The following is a 24,845-nucleotide window of genomic DNA, read 5'->3' on the forward strand; positions in this document are numbered from 1 at the left end:
ATGCTGAGTATTTGATGTGCTTCATTACTTGATGACTTGCTATTTTTATAGCAGTTAGAAGTAAATAGAAATTGAAATGGGAATGCTCATTGTCAGAGTGCCAAAAACCCACTGCAGGTTAGTACTGACTTCAGACCTGGTTTTTTTTCTGGTTGTTAAGGGTAACCCATGATAGTAATTATTTATCTGAACATGATTGTTTATATGCTTAACACATATGTGACCCATATTTAGATTGCCTTTAGAATCTCTGTGAATGCTCCTTTCTTGCCTTCTTTCATGAAGGGTATGTGTCCACAGAGGCTTTGAAAATTACTTTTAAGGGAAAACAGTTCTTGAGAAATGGCACACACTCTTGCTTGCAAGAAGCCTTGTGCTGTTTTTCTTTTGGTTATGTTTCCTTTTGTTTTCTTTTTCCTTCCTGAGACTGATGCTACCTGAAAGTTGCCCTGGAGTATTTGATGGTGGTACTGGCATAAGAGCCTGTGTGATGGGCCAATAGCAGTGAGCAGATGATAGTTGCTGAGACCAGCTCTTTAACCCCTGCAGTCTGCTTGTCTGATGTTGGAGCTGTATCCACATAATTTATAAATAAATAAAGGTACCTGTACTGGGGATACGAGCTATTTTTTTTTCTGATAGAAGTACACAATCAAAATAATTTGAAGACCATAGCTCTAGCAGACTGAAAATAAGTTTTCTGTGTTTCCCCTTATTTGCCACCAGATTATGGCCCTGCTAAATTCAGCCCTCTGCAAATACATCCTCGTCCCAGCTTTCAGACACTGATGAGATGAATCCCCCACGTAATTTGGCTGAATACACCACCACCTCCCCAAGAGAAGACATAAATGAAGGGGTCTGGCTGAAAGGGAAGCCTGTTTGCAGCCTGCCTCACCAGTGCAGTTAATTGAAATGCATCCACGTGATCCTTTCCCTTTGATTTGTATGGGAGCTGGCTGGTTTCCAGTGCAGGCAAAAGAGCTGTTTTCTTCTCCTGAAGTGAAATGCCTCTTTCTGATGCCCCATTTACCAAGGACAGTTAAGTGAAGTAAAGGAGAAGGGGCACAGCCAGCCAGTGGGGTGACTGAGGCCAAGGGCAGCAAGTGTGGTGCCATAATTGTCAGGGCTGGCAGGGTGCAGCAAATGTGGAGATGAGGTGATCAGAGCAGTGTTCCCACTGATCCACCCCACTGTGCCTCCGGGCCTGGATTCCTTCCGTCCTGCCACTCCTTTTCTCTTAGAGAAATGCTTCCCTGCCCTCGCCAAAAATGAAAACAGGCGCCTGCCAAGGTGCATTGGAGAATGGCCTTTGGTGGGCTGCAGGAGCATGATCTTGCTCTCCATGACAGATGAACAATCTTCAGGTGAATCTTCAGTGTCACCCTGTGAATGTGAATTCATCCTAATGGCCACCACAGGAGCACGCAAGTTGGCTGCTGGTGCAAGGGAAGCGATTCCCTCTCTTCAGACTGCCTAGTGTAAAAAACTCAGGAAAAGGAGTGGGACAGACAGACAGATGGACATCTCCTCTCTGGCTGTGCTTTTGTATCTGGCTCTTAAATGCCAGAGACCCTCAACCCAGCCAGCAAACAGGCTGCAAATCCAAAGCTGAGGTGGCACTGTGCTGCTAGTGAGGGTTTTGCTTGAGAGCCTTGAAATGCTTCCCTTTTGTTCAAGTTAAACTGCTCCATTTATTTTCCGTTTTAACTAAGCATCCTTGCTGCTAGAGTGTCTCTCCAGACTTTGTGTGATCTGAGGCAAGGATGCAAGTCCAGAGCAGGATTTGGTCCCCTGTGCTGCCCCATCTCCTGCTCCCGACTCTTTGATAAATGGTGTTGCCTCTGCCCCAGCTCCAGAGCTGCCAGCTGAGTTCCACAGCACCTTGTCTTACAGGAGTGCTTGAGGACAAATAGTGTAAGGACCCTGAGATGTTTAAATAGTACAGAGTCAGACCTGGACATAGCAGAGGGGAGTAGCCCTCTGCTATAGGTAAAGCAGTTAGTCATCTGGGAAATGGCAGACTGCCTTGACACCCCCTTCTTCCTTCCTAAAAAAGGCAAAATCAGGTAAAGCTGCAAGAAGAATACAGTTCTGAAATTAACAGAATGTCTAATATTCCATGGGTGGAATTGCAAGCAAAAGAGGTGTTAAATAAATTATTTATAATTTATTATTCAGTACTAAGCAGTAGGGTGATTGAATGTGATTTATAATAAAAGTATTCTTGTTTCCCATTTATGATTGGTTTTGTTACAGCAAGCAGAATGGAGTAGTACCTTACTTTATAAGACTTCTCTGCTTTGCTGTAAAGTGCCCCTATTTTTTAGGAAAAAAAAAAGAATAAGATGCTGGTGTCAGCTTGGAAGGTTATTGCAAAGCTACTGTCACATAAAGCAGAATTAATAGCAAGAGCTTTAAAATATGTACAATATGTGCATTGACTTCCTACAAACTGGCATTTTTCACAGTTCCTGGTAGAAGTTATGCCCAAGTTTATGTTTGTATGGTCAAAACCAAGATGTTTATGGCGAATAATTACAGATAAGTTGTTTTGGTTTTATCTTCTGAATGATATCTTTTTGCTCCTTACAACAGGGAGCACACACTTGTGCCTCGGTATTGCTGCACATTCCTGCTGTGCTGCTGGAAGAGCACCCATATGGAAAGTCCCTGGATAAGCCATTTGTGAGGGAAGGAGAGGAGGGTGTGCAGGGACTGGCAATCCCCCTGGGTGACAGAAGGGGAACTGGATGATATACAAGGGTGATTTCTGGAGATCCATGACCTCACTGCTCTTGACTAAATGTGGTGGAGTAGTTCTTGAGGTTTACTGCAGTGATACACAAGACAGACATGTGAAGTAGGAAGGGCTGTCTGAATAAAAATACTTCAGGCTGTTATGACCTTCAGAAACGATTGTTGCATACATTTCTAGTTGCTTATAACATTCTTCTGCTTGGAGTGGATGAATTCTTCTACAAGTCTTTACACTGTTCATTTTCTCTGTCTCCCAGAATAGGGTGTGAGAAGGGCAGGAGAGGAGACCAGCATGGTGGGTGAGGTGGGAGGGCAAATGGTGAGCACAGAAGTTGTCTGTGCCACACATATGTGGTAATAATATCTGTTTCTTGAGAAATATGCAAACAGGCCAACCAGTATGTAATAAAAACTTGAAGGCAGTTTCATGTTGGAACACACATTTCTTCAAACTGGGATCCAGCTAATAATGCAATGGAAGTCCAATAATCCAAACACGTATTCATAGGTGGGGTTTTTGAGCTGGAGAGCCTGCAGATTCTTTCTGAGTCTATAAAGTACTTTGGAGTCTTGTGAGAGATTGTGCTGAGAACACTTGAAATTCTTAAAGATGACTCACTGTATTCCCCTCCAAACAATTAAGTTGTTTCACTGAGCTCATCTTCACTGGTTTGGTATGTAATAACTTGTTTTTCCTTCTGCTGATGCCTACATTTATTCCTCCAATAGTGTTCTTAAATGTGCAGCTTCATGATGAACTTTTTCTAGTGCTACAGTTGATCAGTAATCCAGAAGTTCATAACTGCATGGAGGATTGCCACAGATCACATAATTCTGTGCAGCTTCTTGGTCTGAGCATTGAACAAACCACACCTGAATGAAATCCAGCCTTTGCCGTGCATTTTCCCTCAGGTTGGGGCAGGCATTTATGCCCCAGCTCTCTCTTCTGCCCTGTGGTCCAGCCCTGGCCAGGTGGGCAAGTCCAGACAGACATCACCTTGGCTGATCCTTCATCCAGAGAATCCTGAGTTGGCTCTGAGATTCAAGGACGAAGCTAATGTCTGTGCTGTGGATGCAGAGCTTCCTTTACAAGCCAAGCCACTGCCTGCATTTTGTGAAGGCTGGGGAGTGGGGCAAGCCCTTGCAGTGCCCTGGTGAGACAATGCCAAGCACAAGTCACTTGGTATCACTGGGAGGAGAGGGGGAAAGGAGTCTTTTGTATTCCTGACTCCCGATGGGTGGAGCAGTGAGTAGCAGAAGGGAGGTGCGACAGAGGGAAGCGGGGTGGCCGGCAGCGGCCAGCTGGCCCCGGGTTGGTGGCAGCACGCCTGGGAGGGGAGATCCCTGGGCCCCTGCCAGCGAGTGTGGGAGGAAAGCAGCTACCGATGGTGTTAGTCAGTGTGACTGCTGAGTGCTGTTCAAAGGGCTGGAGGCTGTAACAAGGACCGACCGACTGGGCGTTATCTCATTTCCTCTTTCACATAACCCCAGGGAAAAGGGAGAACATTAATGAAACCCTGGAGGTGAATGGAGCCAGATCAGGCTGAAATGTGTAAAGAATTTATCACAAGAGATTTGTCTCTTTGGTCCTTTCATACCATTCCACAGGCATAACCTTCATGGTTGCAAGTTGTTTATTTTCCCTTGGCTGCCACTGTTCCTGTTTAATCCTTAAAGATAATAATATGCATTAGTAATGGTGAGGAAGAATGCTTTTCGTGACATTAATGTCAGACATAGTGTGATACAATTTCTCTAATATTTTGGCTTAATACTGTGCACATTGTGCCAGCAGTAGTACTGCATGATTCAGAGACTGCTGTCAGGCCTATTAGGGATGCTTTTTCAGAGCTCATGTAAGAGGCCCCACAAGATTGCCCACAGTTTTTACATTTGAAAATGATGACAAAAACAGGCTGCTGGAGAACTAAAGCTCAGTCAGCCCTACTTTGAACCCTAGCAAGTCATGAGTGCAACTAACAGTCAATATATAAGCACTTACTGAATAATACAGCATTAAAAGGGCCGCATGGATTTCTAAGAACAGATTGTTTCAAAGCAGCCAATTTTCCAGGTCTGGCAGATGAGCATGCTTTATAAACAGAAAGGAGGAAATAAATTAGATGTGTCTGCTGATGCTGTCTCACACAAAATTTCATAAGCAAACATGAGAAAGAGGCTTTAGAATTTAAGTGATTGTGATTGACTTTGTTGGAGTGTAAGCACTGCAAATTCTCTTCTGTGTATCCACTTACCTCTCTTGTTGTGGACCATTCTGCAATATCTCCTCCTGTTCCTTCATCATGCCCTTTTAAGGTATATTAGTGTAGACTCAGGGCTTGATTTCAAGAAAGCATATTGCAGTTTAGAAATAACAGTCTAGGTGAAATTGCTGGAAGGGAGGTGTGCAACTGTATGAAAAGAAGCATTTGGACAGGAATTGATGTTTTGACACAGAGCCACTAACAGGATCCCCCCAAACAGAACCTGCTTGATTGCACCTTTCAGGAATTCTCTCTTTTATCACTTGCATTTAGTACTTGATCAGTGACTTGGATGCTGCAGCTGAAAGTTGGCTTATGAAGTTTGTGAATGTCCTTGACTTGGATAAACCTTTAGGAATAAAGGAGATTAATTAAAAATGATCTTGGCAGTCAGAAAAGAGGCTCCACAACCAAGAAGTTGAAATTTCATGAAAATAAATGAAAAGAGTGGTGATCATGAAAGAGAATTCAAATGACCATGGCCTGGGCCATTTGAAGGATTATTTAAAAGCCTTATCATGTTTTATGATGTGCCTGCAGAGAAAAACAGATCTTATTTTGGAAATGCTGTGCATTAAATAGAAAGGAAGGTTGACCTAGATTATTTTGAAGAGACTCTGTATTTAATACTTAAAAAGCCTGAGAGTTGTTGTCCTGCCAGAGGAGGATAACAGAGAGGCCTTGTTAAAGCAACAAAGCACTTGAAGACGATTGGAAATGTACTGACTGGTGAGTGCATGCTTCTTTACTGAAGCCTAGGAACAGGGTTGTATCCATGGACAGCAAATCCTTTTTGATTTTTTAGTGCATCTGTAGTCTCTGTAAGTGAAATAGAAGGGATATGATAGCCCTGCCCTGAATTAAAATCACTTTTTCCTCTGAGGCAGTATTCCTCTGAGGCAGTGTCAGAAAGGAGACAGGTACAGTGACGTAGGTAGTTGAAATCAGGGATCCTGAAATGGGGCTCATGCCCTGATGTGCCCTTGATGACTGTGTCAGTTTGGCCCATGGCTGTGCTGTCCATGCAATTGGATATGTGCATCTCCCTGCACATCAGGATGCAGCTGCAAGGAACCATCCAGTTGTGCTGGGCATTATGGAGCCATCCTGTTTGTCTTGCCCTGCCATGGGCACTGTGGAGGAGGAGGCTGGGCAGAATGGCAGGGATGTTATCTTACTTCTAACAGCAGTACTCTTGTGGAAAGGCCAAACCTTTCTCCTGTTATTCATAAGCATATTAGAGGAGGGGAAGCTTTTGACAGCTCCTAACATGAAATACTTCCTCTGATCAGCTGCTGCAACCCCAGTCCTGCAGTGACAGGTGTGCCATCTGCTCATGGGCAGCACTTGGGTCCCTGCAGCCTGTCCCTGCTCCAGTCAGCTCTGCCACTGCCATGGCCCCAGGAGAGGACACTTGGTGAGGAGAGCGGGTCTAGGGGTGGAGCTGGTGTTTCCCAGCCCTTCCTAGCTGAGCAATGTAGTTCATCCTAGGGCATTGCTCCAGGCCTGGCTCAGGTGTAGCAGTAACCCTTTTGAAAAAGCTGCCTTTAAGTACTGCAGTGAGTTCAGGAGAAGACAAATGGCTGTCTGTCCTCTCATAGTTTCAGAGCAGACTGTATTAATTGGTGCCATTTCATAGTATCATAAAATTTGAGGGGGAGGGACATTAGAGGCCATCTAGTCCAATGTTCTTGCAATGAGCAGGGACATCTAATCCATCACGTTGCTCAGAGCCCCATCCAGTCTGACCTCGAATCTTTCCAGGGTCGGGGCAGCTACCAGCTCTATGGGCAGCCTGTTCCAGCATTTCACCACCATCGTAGTGAAAAATGTCTTATTTGAACGGCTGCAATTGTGACTTTTTACCTGAGCTTGAGTCAGTCTGGCTGGGAGGTCTGGCTCTGATGGACGTCGATTTTGCTGTTAGCTTTTGGTGGCTGGGCTCTGCTTCGAACGGCAGCTGTGATGGCACTGACAGCAAGGACTGCAAGGGCAACCCCAGGGGCGTTTGGGGCTTTTTTCCCCAGTTTTTTTGAACAGGCCTCCCCCGGTGTGGGGAGAGAAGGGCGCTGCGGGCAGGGGACCCTTCGCGGGCCGGGGACGTGCGGAGAGGCCCGGACGGCTGGGCCCGAGCGCGGCTCTCGGGCTCCGCCTGCCGGTGCGAGCGCGGCCGGGCCGGGCTGGGCCGCCCCACGGCGGGTCCCGGGCACGGCCCGTGGGGAGGGGGCGGCTGCAGCCGGGGGCTCGGGGATCATGATGAGGGAGCATCTCACTTCGGCTGAGCTGGAGGGATTCTTCCTGCATCTTGTGCTGTGTATGGCGCCCACCCGTCCTTTGCCTTACAGCAGCTGCATTCGCTAACCCACCCCCCGCCAAACCCATCTTTTCCCGTTTTGGTGGCTGGGAGAGAGCTCTTGAGAGAGGAAGACATGGGCTGCTCCTTGCAGCTGGGGTGAAGGTGAGGGAGGAAGGAGTGTATGGGGAAGGGGAAGGAAGAGCGTCGTAAGTTGAAAAAAGGAACTTGGTGGTGAGCTCCAAGGTCAGTTCAGCCATCTCTTGTATACACCCTCGGCAAACTGGAACAGCTGAGGCATGAGTACATATTTCCTTCTGCTTGTTTTGCCCCGGAGATGGTGATTTCAGGGGGTGGTGAGGCAGACAGCTGCAGGGTGTGACTGTCTGGCTTCTCTACCAGCTCCTGGCACCTCAGAGGTCTCCTTGCAGAGGGTGGCTCTTGTTGCCAGGAGCAGAGAGGACACTGACTTGTCCAGAAGCTGCAGTATTGAGCATCCCATCTGGGGATTTGGCTCTGCCTGTGCTCTGCAGTTCTGGTTCATGTTGGCCTGCTAGAGGAGCAAAGAAAAATACTCTGAATCTGTGGGAATGTGGATATGAACCAGTGGTTCCCTTCCCTAGTTAACTTTTGCTTGTAGACTAACTTTTTGGTCTAATTCTGTGCTTAGTGCAGGTCCAGCCCCCTCTCTTCTCTGTTACCTCAGGAGCTCATGATCACTGCAGAGCCACATCTGCCGACCTCTTTTGCAGGAAGCCCTGGTGCCAGGAGCAGCTGATGGGCTTGGCTGAACCGTGTGACTTTGTCCAGAGCTGTTTGTGTGACTTTGCCCTGCACTTCCCATCAGGCCTGGTCTGGGCAGCCACAGACTGCAGTGATGTGTCAGTGCCTATGAGCATAGTCTCTCTGGGGCTGGTCTTGTTCTGATCTCATTGGTCATAATTTTGTTCACAAGTTTTCTTTTAGCATGGCTCTTCTGGAAAACAAGTTGGTGATAAAAGAGAGCCAAATATTGTGATATGAACAAAACTGAAAAACATGGCTTAGCCAGGCCAGCTGGTTAATGAATTGCTCAAACATGCTTTAAAATGCTAATTGAAGAGTTAATGCTTATTTTCCTAGTTCCCTTTTAATGGATGCTTATTCACATTAACCATGAAGTGTTGCAGCTTGTGCAGTTATGGTGAATCAACAAACTGGCCTTGCTTTTTATAAAAGCGGAACTGGTGGCATATGAGCAATATATTCAATAATATGAATTACAGTGGCAACCAAGGCCTCTCATTCTGTATAACTTTTTTTTTTTTGTGATTTATTTCATGCTCAAGACTAAATGTGTTACCTTGACGTTTGCCACATTATTTTGAGAGGCAAAGCTGTAGTGCATTCTTTCGCCTGGGAGGGTAACTGTCTAGTGATAAGTTTAATGAAACTTTACTGCTGCTTTTGTACTTGAAAGGTCTTTGCAGGAAGAGATAAGAAGTTCAAATGAGGAAGCACTATGTGACAGTATGGGAAACAGCAGCTTGGAAAGATAACTTACATTGTTAATTTGTCCACAGAAAAGGGTTAGTGATAATGTTGAGTGGTCTAAAGACAGAAATAGGAGCAAGAAACAGGATGTAGAGACATGATGAAGGAAAAGCAAAATTGGCTTTTCTGGTATGGCGTAGCATTATTTTGTGTGTATGGTGAAAACAGGTGGTAAGGAAACTTTACTGTCTGACCATTTGGGAGGGTGCACTCGCAATCAGGGGGACCAAAGCCTGAAGCCCTACTGCTGTACTGAGATGGGGACACTACACTGCTGCCTGCAGACATCAGGTTGTGGCCTAATTTCTTTGTCACTGATGGTGAGCAAGGTTTCAGGCTTCATTTTTTACAGATCTTCATAGCAACTGGTGGGGAAACGTTGATTTTAAAGGTATTCCTGCTTTAACCTGCCTGAGGCCTTGAGGTGTCCCAGGGATCCAGATCGCTTTAGAAAAACTGATTTTGAGTCTCTGTCCACACAAGAGAGACACATCTCAACTCTTGCTTTTCTGGGCAGGTTCACCACCCTAACCTGCTCCGTGAGATGGTGGTTTTGTCCCCAGTTAATCCTTGTCTTGTGCTGAGGTTGTCAGAGATGGCAGTAGCCTTACAGTGTGTGACACTGTCTGTTTTCATCTCAGAAAAGAAGAAAATCAGTGAGTATTCCTCTTTCTCAGCAGGTGGGAAGGTGGGGAGATGGAGATGTGATCTTCCCACTCCACATGGCACTGACAGATGCTTGTGATAGGTTGAAGTGGCCCTGCTTGACTCTTTGTTGCTCATCAGTGATTCCAAGGATTGCTGTTCCCATAAAAGGACCTGGAATACTGTCCTGCTGTTCTTATGGTTTTGTACTTATGTACCATACACTGATGGTATAATGAAAGCTTTAGCCTTTCCTATGAGGTGGAAGGTTTGCTTCCTTCTCTGTCCTTAGTGGTTTTGAGATGGAGAATTGCATGGCACAATTTGTGGAGCTGAACTGTGAATTTTAGTAGATTTAGTCTCTTCTTTACAGCATCAAGTTTTTACAGGTCCAAAGAAGGAAGTGGTTTACTGAGTCACTTAAATTATTCTTTTTTTAAATTTTATCACAACTACCAGTAATAACCACAGGGAAAGCATGCAAACAGTGGGCATTTGATGTGCAGCTTTATATGGGAAAGGCTGCTCATTGTGAACGTGCTGCCAGCGAGGCTACAGGCTGACAGTAAGTGTGCACCTGGTCAGTGGGGCTGAGGGTCTGGCTGAGGCATCTGCTGGAGTGCACATTGTGCTGCCTTCTGAGCCAACAACCTGGCTAGGAGTTGTGTGGGCTTTTAGTCATTCACAGGGAAATTCTTGGGAGCAGGAGCCGTGCATGGGAATGGTGATAAATAGAGTTAGGAAGAGGACAAATAATAGTTCTACTTGCTGGGTTTTATTACTACTTAAAGCAAGCAGCATGGTAACAGAGCTTTTAGCAAAGTCCCTTGTTGTTCTGGAAATGCTGAGATATTCTGGTATTTCCAGTAGTTTTTTATCCTTTGCTCAGTGGGAGTATTTTTAGGGATGCTGTTTTGTCCCCACCCAGAGCAGAGGATTCATGGGCAGTTTGAAGATATACCACTGCTGACGGGTTGTCTGCTGCCTGAGGAAGAGGACACTGTGACAGAGTAATTGAGCCCAAAACTGTAATTCCAGTGGAAGGAAAAGATTTGTGTCAGCTGTTACAGAAATTGTGTCGCTTCTGGTGTGGTTGTTTCAGAAGTCAGTAACTTTGCCAGCAAAGCAAAGCTTTTACGGTAGGGCAGCTGTGCATTTTTGGTTTAAGGCTTTTGCTCTGATTTAAGATTCTTAAGTATGTTTTTCATGTGCTTTAAAATACTATGAAAAGTCCATATGAGATCATATTTTTATGTTTTATACTGAATCTCAAAGCAATTTTTAGAGCATTAAGGGAAGGGGGGACGGCTTTTCCATTTTACATCATCATGCTGAATGTCCAGGTTGAATTACTTTCATTTCTTTTGCACTGTTTTTGTTTGTTTGTTTGTTTGTTTGTTTTTGTTTCATTTTGGTTTTGGTTTTTGGTTTTTTTTCCAGTGTGGATTTTTCTGCTTGGATATGAATTACAAGTTTTAATAATTTAGAAACCAAAATGTAAATACTTAAAACTTAGATTTTTTTTGAGTCGCTAAAAATTGCACCTTGCCTGTGATTTTTAAGTGTTTTTACATGTGTTCAACTTCATTCTTTGTAGACACCTGATCTACTTTCTGTATTTTGCTTTAGAGACTATATTAGTTCTTATATACAAGAAACCATCCTACTACAGGTTTCTGAGCATCTGAAGATGGTACTCTCTAGGGACCCACCATTTTCTACCTTTCTTGGAAGTTCTGGTAAGAGTATAGAACCACTTGTCAGTATGTCTGACCTGTGCTGTCTCAAGTGTTGTCTGAGTGCCCTCACTGCCTCCTCCCCTTTCCTCTGTAATGTGTTTTCCATGCCTTGGTTTTTTGGGCAGTAGAGATTGTATGAGGTGGCGGAGGAATGTTTTTACAGGTGTAGAGTCAGGATCATTGCTTCTTCTGGGCTGCTAAATTCACCATCCCTCACCATACAACCAGCAGCATTCAAATGCTCTGGTGCTCTCTTGGGAGCTCAGGCTTGGATTGTCCTCCTAAACCAGAAACCCTTGGAGCTGTAAAGTGGTGTCACCTACTGCTTTCATGGTATTTGTTGTGTTTGTTTGTGTGCCAGGAGGTGCTGGTACCTTCAAGCATGTAGTCAGGGTTACCAGCTTTCCAGCCTTCTCAAGGGGATTGTACTGTCTTCTCTCCTTGGCATTTCATTTCAGTAAAAGGAGACAAAACCTTGATGAGAAGCTTTTCTTTCTCTATGTTTAATGGAGCATTAGTAATTTGAAAAGTATTTGTAAGATGGATCCAGGAGAGTAATTGCTGATAGTCAACAGAGTTTATAGGCTGCTGTAGTTTTGTTTGCATTTATTTAACCCTGATGAGTGATGTTTGGAGAAAAATTAGGATTTCCTAATAGTCCCGTTCCTTCTCTGAAAGGGCAAAGTCAGTTTGGGACCTGTTTTGAGATGTCCCAGTAGCTCTCCAGCCAAACCAGGGCTCAGCAATTGCCCATCTGATATGTCTCAGTCAGCTTTTCTGCACCCTGGAAGGGCTTGCTGGTTTTTAGAACACAACCTGACTGCCAGAGCTGGTGATTCCTTGGGGTATCAGGGCAGCAGTTCTCTGGGCAGTTTCCTGTTTCCTTCATTTGCCGCCTGTTTTCTAGGTCTGCTTCTTTATTTTCTTTTTTTAAATTTTTTTTAAACATGGAGATATCTTCAGTCTTTTGTAGCATCTACTGGGGAACTTCTAACCACCCAATAAGCCAGCTGGCACCTGGGGCCTTTTGCCCTCATTTCTAGAGGCAATTTATCTATCATGATAGAATAAAGTAAACCTTCTGGACATATCTACAGTAGCAGAGTGCAAGCAGAAATAAACTGTTTTAAAGATAAGACTTTTCAGCTTAGGATCTTCATGCATCATAACCCAGGTGCTTAAATGTAAAAGGTAGGTTTCTGACTGGCTTTGAAAATCTCTGTTGGGAAGGGCTTTTCAATTCCAAGACAGTAACAATTACTCAGAAGGCTATGTCCTGGATCTAGAAATGCAGGGTGGGAATTGCTCGTGGTTTTTTTCCCTACGTGCTCTGGGCTGTGAAAATAAATCTAAACTGTGATTTTATTGGCTTTAAACTATCTCTCCCCTCATAATTTTGGTGTAGGTTTTTTTTTCCCCTTTCTCTTTTATGATGTTACTCCGTCATATACCGGGTCCATTTGAGTAATTTTACCCATCTTAGGGCATCATCTCTTTGCCAGCTTGTTTGTCACTCGTTTTTTTTTAAGAGGTCTATGTACAAATGGCAGGACAAAACTGATTCATGCTGTGTCACGCTTTCTTCTTTGCACACCTACTCATGCATGGATCATCTGCTGATAAACAACATAAATTTCTGGCTGTGATGCCAACCTGCATCTTCACCCGCTGGTCTCTCATTCATCTCTTATCTCAGCTTGGCCCTGGTCTGAATTACTAATGTATGTGTGGGTTGATCCGTACCTCCCTCTGGCTGTAGGAAGAAATACTGGCACGAGAAACGAGGCAGTATTTTCCCAGTAGAGGGAGGTATTGTAAAACTCAGCCAAAGTAGGTTTCTGCTTGCTGGAGAAGGGTTTTTGCAGGGTTTTTTTTTCCTGCTTAATTTAAGAGTTCATGGAGCAGCATGTGCAGAGAACTTGGAGAAGGAAAGTAAAATACCTTGCTCCATGTTCAGGGCTGCCAGCCATGGAGGTGGAGATGCCTTTGGTACTGCCAGGATCAGACAGGACCCCTTTTCTCACCACAGTAACCCTGCCTTCCCTTTGCCCCATCAAATCCCAGAGGACTCCAGTGGGTGGAGTGCATCACTGCTCTGAGCACACCATAGAATCATTGAATGGTTTGGGTTTGGGTTGGAAGGGACCTGAAAGAGCTTCTGCTTTGAACCTGCCCCTCTTGCAGTGGGCCAGCACACCTTGCACTAGGCCAGGCTGCAACCATCATGTGGGCTTTTACTTTACATTGTGTGGCAGGGACAGGCGGTAGTAGATGAGGTTTAACAAAAACCAGTAACTACTGTTAAATTGCAACAATCTCACTTGGTCAGCTGGAGCATGGACATAAATCCAAAACTCTGCTTTGTAGTGTGGACATAGATTGATCGAGTGCCTCAGTGCTTAGCCTAATCCACAGATTAAATTAGCATGCTTCAGGATTGATTTATCACTAAGTGGAACATGGGAAGAAACATCAAAACGGATGTTGGAGTGACATCAGACAAGGAAGGAAGCATGTAATTAATTTAACTCCTTGAATCAACAGTTTAGGCTCTTGTGAAGCTTTGAAATTCTAGTTTCAAGGTGTGTGTCCGTAGCATTTGTGCTTGATATTCTCTCTGTGCATTTCATTTCATCACTGCCTGTCCCAGCAGGGACTCACAGTGTGGTACACTATTCCTTGGCACCCAAACCCATCTGTGGGGACTCATTCTGCAGGTCCAGAAAGCTGTGAAGCTTTTTTGGCATCAGCACATCATTTGGGTGCTTTGGAGATTCTTGCAAAACTGCCAGAAGGGTTATTGCCATCTTCCTTCATTTTCTGCAGCAAGTCCTGCGCTGATGTATAAGCCTTTTCCTTCACTTTAATATGTGCTTTTTTCCAAATCTTGTGAGAAACAGTAGAAAACAGTCATTCCTGTACACATTCCTCTGGAAACTGATTCCAGTGATAAACAGGATGGAGGAATGTGCTCATTTGAACACACAGCCACCTTGTAACTGTGAGCACTCTCCAGGCATTCCTGTGGTATTAGAATACTCTTCTGATTGTTGTTTTGACTGACTGTGCTGCCATGAAAACAATTTTTTCTATCGATTTGAAAATCTTCAACTAAATTTAATTGAGATTTGGTCAGTTTTTCAAAGGTTGAAAAAAAAAACAGAAAAAGAACATGCCACTGGAGGGAATAACAGATGACACACATTGACTTTTCTGTGTGGAATAAGAGATCTAAAACTTCATCTTTTTTGGTTTCTATAGCTAGTGTATATTAGTGTATATTATATCTCTGTAAATATAGGCTTATGAAGAAATGTCCTGAATTTGCAGCACTTGACATTTGTTATTTCTGAATTCAATTACATGTTTTACAGCATCATTAATTGATGTTCATATGTCTTTGAATGTAGTATAAAGTAGCCAGGCATAACCTGTCTATCTTAAAAGACTTTTGAACTGGAAAATTCTGCTGAATAGCTAGAGTCACCAGAACAGCAGTACTTCTACAGAAATTTAAGGGAGAGCACTGGAGGCCTGGAGTATCAAGATAGTACTCTGTAGGACTGCTGTGAAAACTCAGCCATGAGCCTTGTCCCACATAATAAAAAGTTATTTACTGCTTGTGATGAATGAAGGACTGCATACTTTGTGCTGGTTAGACATGGGGGAATATTTTCCTCTGCTGAAAGACAGGTACCACAATGGTTATCTGTCACATCACATCACAGTAGCAATGTTGGCTTTCTCTGGGGGCAGGAGGATGGTCAATTGCATGAGAGAAGAATCACCCACTGGAAAATGAAGGGAAAACCTTCAAAGTACAGGATATACAAGAAGGCTGTGCATTACTGGTAATGAGAAAAGCTGTGGTAACTTGGCTGGTCCTCAAAAATTCTGATGGAATGTGAAAGGTCCAAGTGGCCCCATCCCACATGAGAAGAATGTAATCTCTCAAAAAAGGAATTATAAACAGCAGATAGGGGCTAGAAGGTAAAAAGGGGTGTGGGGAGCAGGAGGCACTCGCTGGGAAAGCTCTTCTTGGAGAGCCCCGTCTGTCCAAGTTCCTTTGTGGAAGCATTTAAGTGAGTTAGTCAAGAAATAACATTTGTGTTCTGCAATGTCTCTGCAAAAAACACCCTTATAACTTTTATTTGATACTCAGAACCTAAAGTTTGACTGCTTGGGTAAATTCAGATTTGAAACCTCGTTTCTTGTGAGGATTCATGGGCAATCCCACAGTGCTACTAGTCCAGTTTGTGTTTCTTCTTGTAGAAAGCTTTTAGCTTGTTCAGAAGCTCTCCAAGGAAGTGTTTTCTTTATCAGCATAGATCCATGTTGGAGTTTGCTGAAGAGGCCTGTGAAATGAGCTATGGAGCTGAGTCACTAGTTTTACTTTAAAAACCTAATTATCTTGCCCTCTTTTATATTTAGGTGGATTTGATCTTTATAACAACTCATTTTTGTGTCCGGACTTGCTGTATTCCTTTAATTTGCATGCTCAGTCTTGATGCAGCTCTGGTTTCCAAGGACATTTGAGTAAAAGTTGTTGCCCAAGCCCAGCAGCTTCTCATGCAGATAAATAAAAGTTTAATGAAGTGATGTGTTTCAGATTAATGCAACGTACAGCAAAGTGGGTGAAGAATTGTCCTTTTGTTTTTTTTTATTGGTTTGTGTCATGTTTAATACAAAAGCATTAAGTATATGCTGAACAGAGGCTACTCTAGTGAATAAGAATATGTGAACAAATTTATAGGTGAAAGTTTAATTTCAATAGTTTACAAAGAGCTTTTTCACAGAAAAAAATATACTCATCACTTCTTAGATTAGTATCTAAAATTGATCATTTGGACAAAAATAAGTCATATGTACACAGATATTTAAAGCAGAATATAAACTGTTGATAATGTATAAAAGCTGCTGTGCCATGAACATCTGTCATCTGCCATCCTGAACCTCCACTCATAACAGCATTAACTTTTCATTGGATTGCTGATTGACTGACTGCAGGGAATTGGCATTTAATTATGTTTAAGCTTATCCTACTGAGTACTGAGAAACAACTATAAATACTTCATTTGAAACTGGAATGCAGCATGTTTAGGCAAATATTGTGATCGTTCTTGCTTTTATTTTCTGAGGATGGGAGCTCAGATGTGTACAGCTCGTTGATAGTTCAGTGTGCACAACCCTCTAACATCACGTAAATCACTTTGAGTTTTTGCAACCATTATCTATTTGGCATGTTACATGATTCCTTTTCCAAACAATTTTGTTATTTTTCCGTTGTGGGATGTTTAATATTATGCACTCATGACATTCCAGACGGAAGCATATTGATAGTTTTATATAAAATTACTGAGTTTGTGTTCAGTCTGGTAATCTCAACAAAATTGGTGTCATATGATATAGCCACTATTACCTATGTTACACTTTTTTCCTCTAGAGAAATTAAAAAATACTCTTACATATATTCTGCTACAAAATAAACACTTTATTAATGAACTCTATAATTCATAGCAGATAGAACTTGTTTCCTATTATAGTCAAAACAGTCCTTGCAAATTGTTAGGTTTCTTGGCTTTTATTAAATGCAAATTCGTTTTAAAAACACACCTTCCCAATTCACCATGTAGAATGTAAAATTTCTGAATTTTTTGTTTATATGTGTCAAGAATAATGTCAAAGAAATAGTAAACATTTTTCAAGAAATGGTAAGCTTTTTTGATGCCTCCTGAAATTAAGTGCTTTATTTACTACTAAAAATTTACTAATTGAAATGAGACACAGAGCTTGCAAAATTGCCTGCTAACCGCCTTCCTGCCTTGCAGGAAACTTCAAGCGCTTCCATTCCTGTTTTACAATTACACAGGACACTCCATCACTACCAAATGTGACAAACTGGTAGAGTAGTTTTTGTTTGATAGCTGAGAGTAGGAAGAAAATTACTTTGTGGTTTTCTTCTGATTTTCAAGGTAGAAGAAGAAAAGTGCACAGTGCTGTTGCATTTCCAAGAGAGCATTTTAACGCTAGTTACCAAAGTTACTTTGCGGCACACTTTGCTGCATTAACCTCCCTGTCAGAGCTTGCCAAAGTGCTTGAGTAACTCTGAATTTTCATAGCTCTAATGACTTTCCTTTTGTCATAAATTAGAACAGGAAAGAGTAAACAGCTCATTGCAGTCCTGGAGATGTGTAGCTTTTTGCGGCTGGGAGGGCCGCCTGCTTTGCCCAGCGCAGGGCAGGGTCGTGCCTGTCGGGGCGGTGAGAGTTTGGGGAAAGCTGGAGAGAAGGGGGTGAGCTTGTCGCACACATCCCTTAGGTGTGATCGAGTGATAAAGGAAATGTGGTGCCCTTTGGGAGGGTGTGTACCTATGAGAAACAGGAAGCAGCTCGGCGGGTGCCTGCCCTGCCTGCCTGCAGAGGTTGGTGGCTCGGCGGGCGCAGGTGTGCCGGCCGACAGACAGACAGACAGACACAAGCGCCCAGCCGCTGCTCTCCAGGCATCTTGGCAGGCGCGCTCCTCGGCACCCACAGCTGCGAGAGGCGGGGGAAAGAAACCCAACCCAAAGCCAAAACACCCCCCTCACCTTTAAAAAAAACCAGCCCTCCTCCAGGTAGGGGAATATGACGGCCTTGCAGCTGAAAGAGTTGTCACATTCAGGTCTGTACAGGAGGAGACGGGATCGTCCCGACAGTGTCCTGCCCGGGTCACAGGAAGAGAGCCTGAGGTGAGTGCGAATGGATGGGACTGCCGGGGCACCGAGCCCTTCTCTGCTGCCCGCTCGCTTCGGTGGGTGTAACAAACAAAATGCAACCACAGCTCTGGAAAGGCCCTGCAAAACACATACATTGAGAAGCAGCTCCGAGGCACGACAGAAAAACCCCTGAAGGACAGATAACAGGAGCCGCCATACGGTGGCCTTGCGCGCTTTGGCGATGGTGTGACAGCCTGCCCTGACTCTGGGAAGGGCAGATGTTAGCCGTGTTTACTTTGGGATCCCCTCTGACGGCCAGCACTCGCAAGTAAATAAACATTTTGGAGCCCGACAACTTCGCTCCGTCTGCTTTGAGGCTGGTTCTGGGTCACCCAGGTTCTGTGGGTTGCGCTGCCTCTTGGGTCTTGGCACAGTCCCTGTGCCCGGCTGGGGCTGTGGAGCTGGGGTGGCTGCTGGGCTCTGGGGTTCTTCATGGGGCGTTCTTTGTTGCAGAAAGGGCTTCAGGCAAAAGAATGCAGCTGGACCACTTAGCCTGACCTTACTCAACAAGGGTGACCAAAAATTAGAAAGCCATTTAATGTCTGGGGTTATCTTTCTGCTGCTGTGAACCTTTTGAAAAAAATTAACAGTGAATTGCAAAAAGCCTCTGTTTGGAGTAGAAAGATTAAAAATTTGTTTGTAACTTGAGTAAGTGCAGATGCCCCGCAAAAAAAGGTAAAAATGCTAAGAAAGTTTTCTAAGTGTGCTCAGCATGAAAGGAATTCATTCCCACTTCAGGCTCCTCAGCAAAGGAACCTTGTGTATCTGCTAACTAAAGCCTCAGTGAGAGGAAGTACTTCCTGTCTCCTAATGCCTGCTCATTGTATTTTTAGATTATTTTTCCTTGGTAATGGTTGTGCATCAGGTTGGAGTGCTATGTAATTTGAAAGGTTGTTACTGTGTTTTTTTCAACTGCATTAGTGATTTCAGAAGAATAATTATTCAGATCTGGGGGATTTACTCTTTGTTACAACTAAGGACTGTAATTGTGGCAAAATGTATCATTGTAACTTACAGAGATAATTTGCCATGAGATGTCAGAAATATCATATCATTTCTAGGAATGTGTTAGCTTGCAAGTTTGGTATAGGTATTTGGTATCTCTTTGTAGTATTAATTCTGAATTGATTTCTGAGATGGATTTCTAATAGTATTAGCAGTATATATGTTATATTCATATGACTGCAGTTGGAAGAATAGACAGACTCAGAAGAGTAAGAGGTAAGTGCAGAGATTCCTGACATTTTTACATTTAGCTTATTTTGTACAAAACTAGTAATGAGGAAAAATAGATATTTTTGGGGAAGAGAAAGCCTCTTTTTAAAGCATATGCATAACAATGAGTACTAGCTCTGTATGGTTGTGTTGCTGTTATTACTGTGCATATCCAAGATGGGAATGAAACCATTTTGGGGCTGGATAAGGAGAAGGGGTGTGTTTACTGCACCAGTACAAGTGTGGGTGTTTTAATCTTCTGAGTCTCTTCTGGTTGGAGATGAGAAATACATGAAACAGGGATTAGTCTTGGGAAATAAAATCCAAATGGGAGGAAATAACAATTCAGGGGCTTGTGAATCAGCAGAGGGCAGAGTGTTGGAGGTGCAAGAGCACATGGTCAGGTGATGCTTTTGGAGCAGGGGGACAACCCATATGTCTAACCAGAGCTTATCTTATGTTTGCTAATAGCTTAAGCTGGTCCTTATTCAAACTAAACCTTGCTCCTTCCTAACCCATATTGTGATATTGCAGTGTGTTGCAAGGCAGGCTTATTTGTCATTTTTACTGCATTCTCCATGACAAAAGGCTACGGCATTATAAATACAGAGTTATGACATATCAACAGGGCAAAGAGCAGTTGGAAACAAAGAGGAAAAGCTCATTAGTTTTCTAAAAATGGAAAGCTCTAGTTTTTTCCACATAATCTCCCAGCGCCACTTAGATGTCTGTCCTTAGCAAATACTTTCAGAGTATGTAGAGTCCACAAGAAAGACAAGAGGTTTCTTTTATGTCTGCTAAATATATCTTGCCATCCATGGCTTTTCAATGCCCTCCCATAGTATCTCTCTCCAGTTCTTTGTTCTAGTACCTTGGTATTTTGTTTTACATACATATTAATCCAGATGTGTTAAATAATATCAGCCCTCAAGCAACAGTTCACTGAAACCTGCTTTCTTAGTTCAAGTAGTGTTCTTCTAATCCTGGGCCAAAATGTACTCAAGATGCCTGTGTCCCCAGGTCACCCTTTGAGAACTTCTGTATTTAAAACCTTTAATTTCAGCTGCTGGGTCCAGCCATCACAGCAGGAGCCAGATGTGCTTGGTAGGACAGGGACCTGTGTACCTGCAAACTGCAGCTGAGACATAGCCAAGTGTTGGCATTACAAAGCAGCTCAGCAGGGCTTGGTGCCAAAATTCTGCCTTTTTCTTTCCTGGGAATGTCAGTGTGATTTGTACTTAAAATGTGTGAGATTACTAATAATTAGGGAAACAATGTACTGTGAAACAATGGTGAAACAATGTACTGAAACTCCTAAATGTGCACCAGAAACATATGTTTGTCATGTAATGTATCACATACATTTAATTTGTCCTGACAGCACAGCACATTGATGGGGATGGGAAATTTAACTTCTCTTTCTGTCTCACCCATGTATCACTTAACAAACCTCATAAGCTCTGTGGCAGCCTTTTAATCTGCTGCTACAGATGCAACTTGTGCTTTACTGACTTTAGGGAGCTGCAGCCTGTCTGTGCCATGTAAAAGATGATCTGGGTAGCTCATCCTTTTCTTGAACTTGCTCAGTACAAGAATGTGCTTGGTTTAGACCTCTAGTGAGGCTGGCGTGCTGAATGCTGACCTCTCTTTGCCTGTTTGAGCAGACTCACCAGCTCATAAACCTAAATTATACAGGATGCTCCCCGGATGCAGGGTTCAAAATGCAGGAGGATGCCAGGCATTCATCTCTCTCCTGTGTGCAACAGATGCAGCCACCCTTGAACTAAATGCAACCTGAAAATCTGCTTTTCAAAAGAGACTGTTCTTGAAGACTTGTTCTTTTCCAGCTATTTTGATTTAGTGGGAAAACAATGACATCTTCTGTAGGTCTTGACTTGCTTTGTCTTTAGAAACAGCATGTAAAAAATTCTGACTGTATGCTGAGCTATTCTTTCTTGCTTTTCTCAGCAAACAGGATGCAAAGGAAATTGTACACATATATTTATGATTAATCATTAGGAGTCATTTAGCAATAGCAGTATGCTTGCTATTTTTGCTCTTTCCCCTTCTCATCCCTTGAGTCTTTGTAAAAATAGAATGATTCCTCTAAAAGAATTGATACTATTAATTCTCAAGGCTCAGTACAAGGTAATTGCAAAGCAGAGGCAGTTATCTTTGGTTTTTTTTTCTTGGCAATTACACTTAATTTGATCACTGTTAGCTGCTATCTGTAGCTCTCTTTTCCAAATTCATATGCATTCAAATGACATTAAAAATGTTAACAGCTTTTAAAGAGGTTAGTCTCAAGTTTTTTACCAAGTAGCAAATTTCAGCATTTACAATAAATAATCATTGATGAGCTTCCATCAGTGGCTGTCAGTCACTTGTAGCTCACTGCTCTGTTCTATGCAGAAAGCACTGTAGGTGTTTTCCATATTAATAGTTTTAATTTGTATTTGCATTCCTTTTGCTCTCTGCTGCTGAAGTGAGGGGTACATGCATGTAAGTAGGTGCAATCTTCTACTGGATCTGTTCAGGCTCCTGCCTGCCTCTGCACATTGACTCCAGGCTGGAAGGCATGTGGATGTGCCCCAAAATTTCAAGCACAAAGACTTCCTTGCAGATGAAACAGGAGGCATAAGCACATTGTTATGTCCCACTGAGCCTTTGGGGGATAGGATCTGCACAGCAAGGCTTTTAGGTGAGTGTAAAAAGGAAACAAATGAATAAAATTCCCCCCCATTGGCAACATGGTAGGGCTGTCTTCCTTTCTTTATGAGATGCAGCATTTGGGAATTGTGCAAGGTCACAAATCTCCTTAACCTGCCATCAAAGGCATGTGTAGCAGCCAGACAAGGTGTACAGCTGTTTCCAGCCATACATCAGCTCTGAAGACCTGCTCTTCCTTGGAAGAAAGGGTGAAAATGATGGTCAGGGACTGTGTGGGAAACCAGGGATCTGTTGAGCTTTCAGATGCTTTAGGGTACTGAGAGCCGGTTAAGGTGAAAATAAAAACCCTCTCTGCACCTGGGAGCTTACTTACATTTGATTTCTCCTGGTAATGTTTCTTTATAGCATCACCAATGTCAGCATTTATATGGCTGCTTTCTGTGGGAGTTGTTTAACTTGTTCACCCTGTCAGTGTCAACAGGTGAAGCAGATAACTTAGTAAAAAAAGTGATTAATTTGTTAAAGCAGGAAAAACTTTAAGACAAAAAAATTGTGCTTCTCCCTGATAACTCTGTGAGAATAGTGGAGAGCTGGGTGCTACAAATACTCATTTTAATCAGGGTTTGGAAGCTCTGAACTAAAAAACACTTCAGCTTGTCAGCTAGCTGCTCTAACTGAAGAAGGGATTTGTCTGTGTAAATGTGACACTGAATTGGTACCATTAATTAGAGTAGCTTACAGCCAGCAAAAATATGCTTCATGGTTAGATTTAAATATTGGGATACCTAGAATTTGCATTGTGCCTTAGTTTGAGGTATCCACATGACTAGAGGCTTTCCCGTTGATTTGTGCTGTACTTTTCATTGCTCTAGGGGTTAAAATAGCTCCTGAGGAACACACCCTTTTCTGCTTGCCTTCTCTCTCACCCCTTGTCTCCTACATTGCATAACAACTGAGTGATTTTGTTTGACTTGCTCACCCGACTATCACCTCTCATGAGTCCAGATGACTGGAGATAGCTACTTGTGTAACATCAACCAAAGCACTAATTGCTTTTCCTCTTAAATATATGATTTTAGTAATGTAAGTTTAGTAATTTTAGTAACATGTAAACTTCAATTAGGATTTTAATTATAGCAATTAGGATTTTCACTGCTCTTATTTACAGGATTAGCTGAGTAAAGGTAAATTGTACATTTCTTTTCTTTTGCTATTGTTTGTGTGTGTCCTCATGATACCTAATCAGAGGTGTTCTCTAAAAAAAATGTTCTGTGATTGGTTATTATTCTTCATTGTAATTAAGTTATCCTTTGAATGCAGTCTGTCACACTGAAATGAGTTTAAACACAGAAGAGAAAAACTAAATTATGCCAATGTTACTATTTAATAAAAAATTACTAACTCACAGGTATTTGGGAGAAAAATTTAAAAGGTTGTAAGTTTGGATGCCCTTTCTATATATTTTTATTTAGTTTTCCTGAGGTCTCTGAGCTGTTTTGGCAAACCTGAAGCTAGCTGATACAGTGTCCTGAAGAGAACCATGAGCCTTTTACATGATGCTCTCCAGGCATGGGAACAGCTTGCCAAGTATTGTGCGTCTGAGGATGGCCAAAGGCTGATGCCTGTGGAGGGAGGTGGAAGGAAAGAGTGAGCCTTTTATGGGATTGCCCGTGGTAGTAACCCCAGCTTGCCACCACCTGTGGCTCAGGGACTTCCTACAGAGTTTGTGGCACTCAGTGTTTTTCCCTTCAATTAACTCCTCTGGACTTGCCTTGCACCCAGCATTCTCAGGGCATTTATTAAGTTATTCAGTGCTCTGAATTGTCATGTGTATTATCTGATGGTGGAGTACACACAGTTTTGTGTTATTTTTTTCCTTGCTTGATTTGTCATAGCAGCTTTAGGTTGCCATTGTCCAACTTTGTAGAAATTGTTATTTTAGGTAGTTGCTGGTAGAATTCTGAAATGATGTTTTTATAAATAATACTCTGTGGGCAGTGTTTTTTTGATGATACTGCTCAATTTTGCAGCAGATTCTAAGTCATCCTGTGATGTGTCTTTGTAGATGAACCTTTCTGGTCTTTTGGAGCTTTATGTCCAGGAAGAGAAATTTGGGTTCTGCTTTTTGTGACATATTTCCTTGTAGCTCTTCTGCTGTTTCTGACTGCCCTAATGGCCATAATAGAGCTAGAAAAAAATGAACTAAAATCTTTTTACTATTAGCCTCAAAGGAAGTAACATATTGACAGACACAGATAGCAATACCTGGCAGCATTTCTCAGCTTGTGTTTTTTTAAATTAAAGATTCAAAATATTCAAGCTGTTCCAGCAAGGAATGAGTGGACAAAGGTAGAGCAAATATGAAATGATGTTTGTCTTTTCTAGCATGTGAAATCCATGCATACCACACTCTTCATAGATCATAAAGTTCTTGATCCCAAGGTGAGTCTACCTTTTGAACTCTGTTTCTATGCAACTATTGGTCTACCACTCAGTCATGCCTCAGAACTGCCCTGGCTGGTCCCCTTGTTCCAGTAGGGGAAGTTTGCATTGAGAGCTATTTGTCCTGCAAAATATTTGGCTTTTCAGTTTTTGTTTTTCAGTTATATTTTTCAGTTTCAGTTTTTCAGTTTTTTTTTTTTTGTACATTTCTTCTCACTGACTTCAGAAACTGAAGTGAAGCATACCCTGTATTTCTGATACATTGCAAAGTTGGTCCTCATACATAAACTTTTTTAAAGGACATTGTAGAAGTGCAGCTTCAGAATAGGATAACTCCATGAGCTGCCAAGTTGTAGGTTATGAATTTTGCCTGAAATGTACAAGTAGTTGCGTGGCTTTAAACTCAAATTCTTTCTAAAGCTACTCCTCAGATGACACCAGGGTATGTAGCAAACCAGAAGGAGGCTTGGCAGGGCTCGAGCCACTCTGATTGAAAGCTCAAACCCCTGTTATCTTCCCTCTTTCCTTTG

At 42.8% G+C, this 24,845-nt stretch overlaps 1 protein-coding gene across 4 annotated transcripts in view; it reads left to right on the plus strand.

The window, feature by feature from the left end:
• LIMS1 (LIM zinc finger domain containing 1) overlaps positions 1-24,845 on the plus strand; it is a 67,516-nt gene that overhangs the window by 17,129 nt on the left and 25,542 nt on the right. For 2 of the 4 annotated variants that reach the window (XM_074535887.1, XM_005487982.2), the window contains exon 1: positions 17,843-17,961. The exons of the other annotated variants lie outside the window; for them this stretch is intronic. In XM_074535887.1, the coding sequence (XP_074391988.1) occupies positions 17,858-17,961 (104 nt within the window). In that variant the 5' untranslated portion in view covers positions 17,843-17,857. Of the gene's footprint in view, positions 1-17,842; positions 17,962-24,845 lie in introns of those variants that run through there. 4 annotated transcript variants of the gene reach the window in all.

This window comes from Zonotrichia albicollis, chromosome 2 (assembly GCF_047830755.1).
Source record: "Zonotrichia albicollis isolate bZonAlb1 chromosome 2, bZonAlb1.hap1, whole genome shotgun sequence".
Lineage (NCBI taxonomy): Eukaryota > Metazoa > Chordata > Aves > Passeriformes > Passerellidae > Zonotrichia > Zonotrichia albicollis.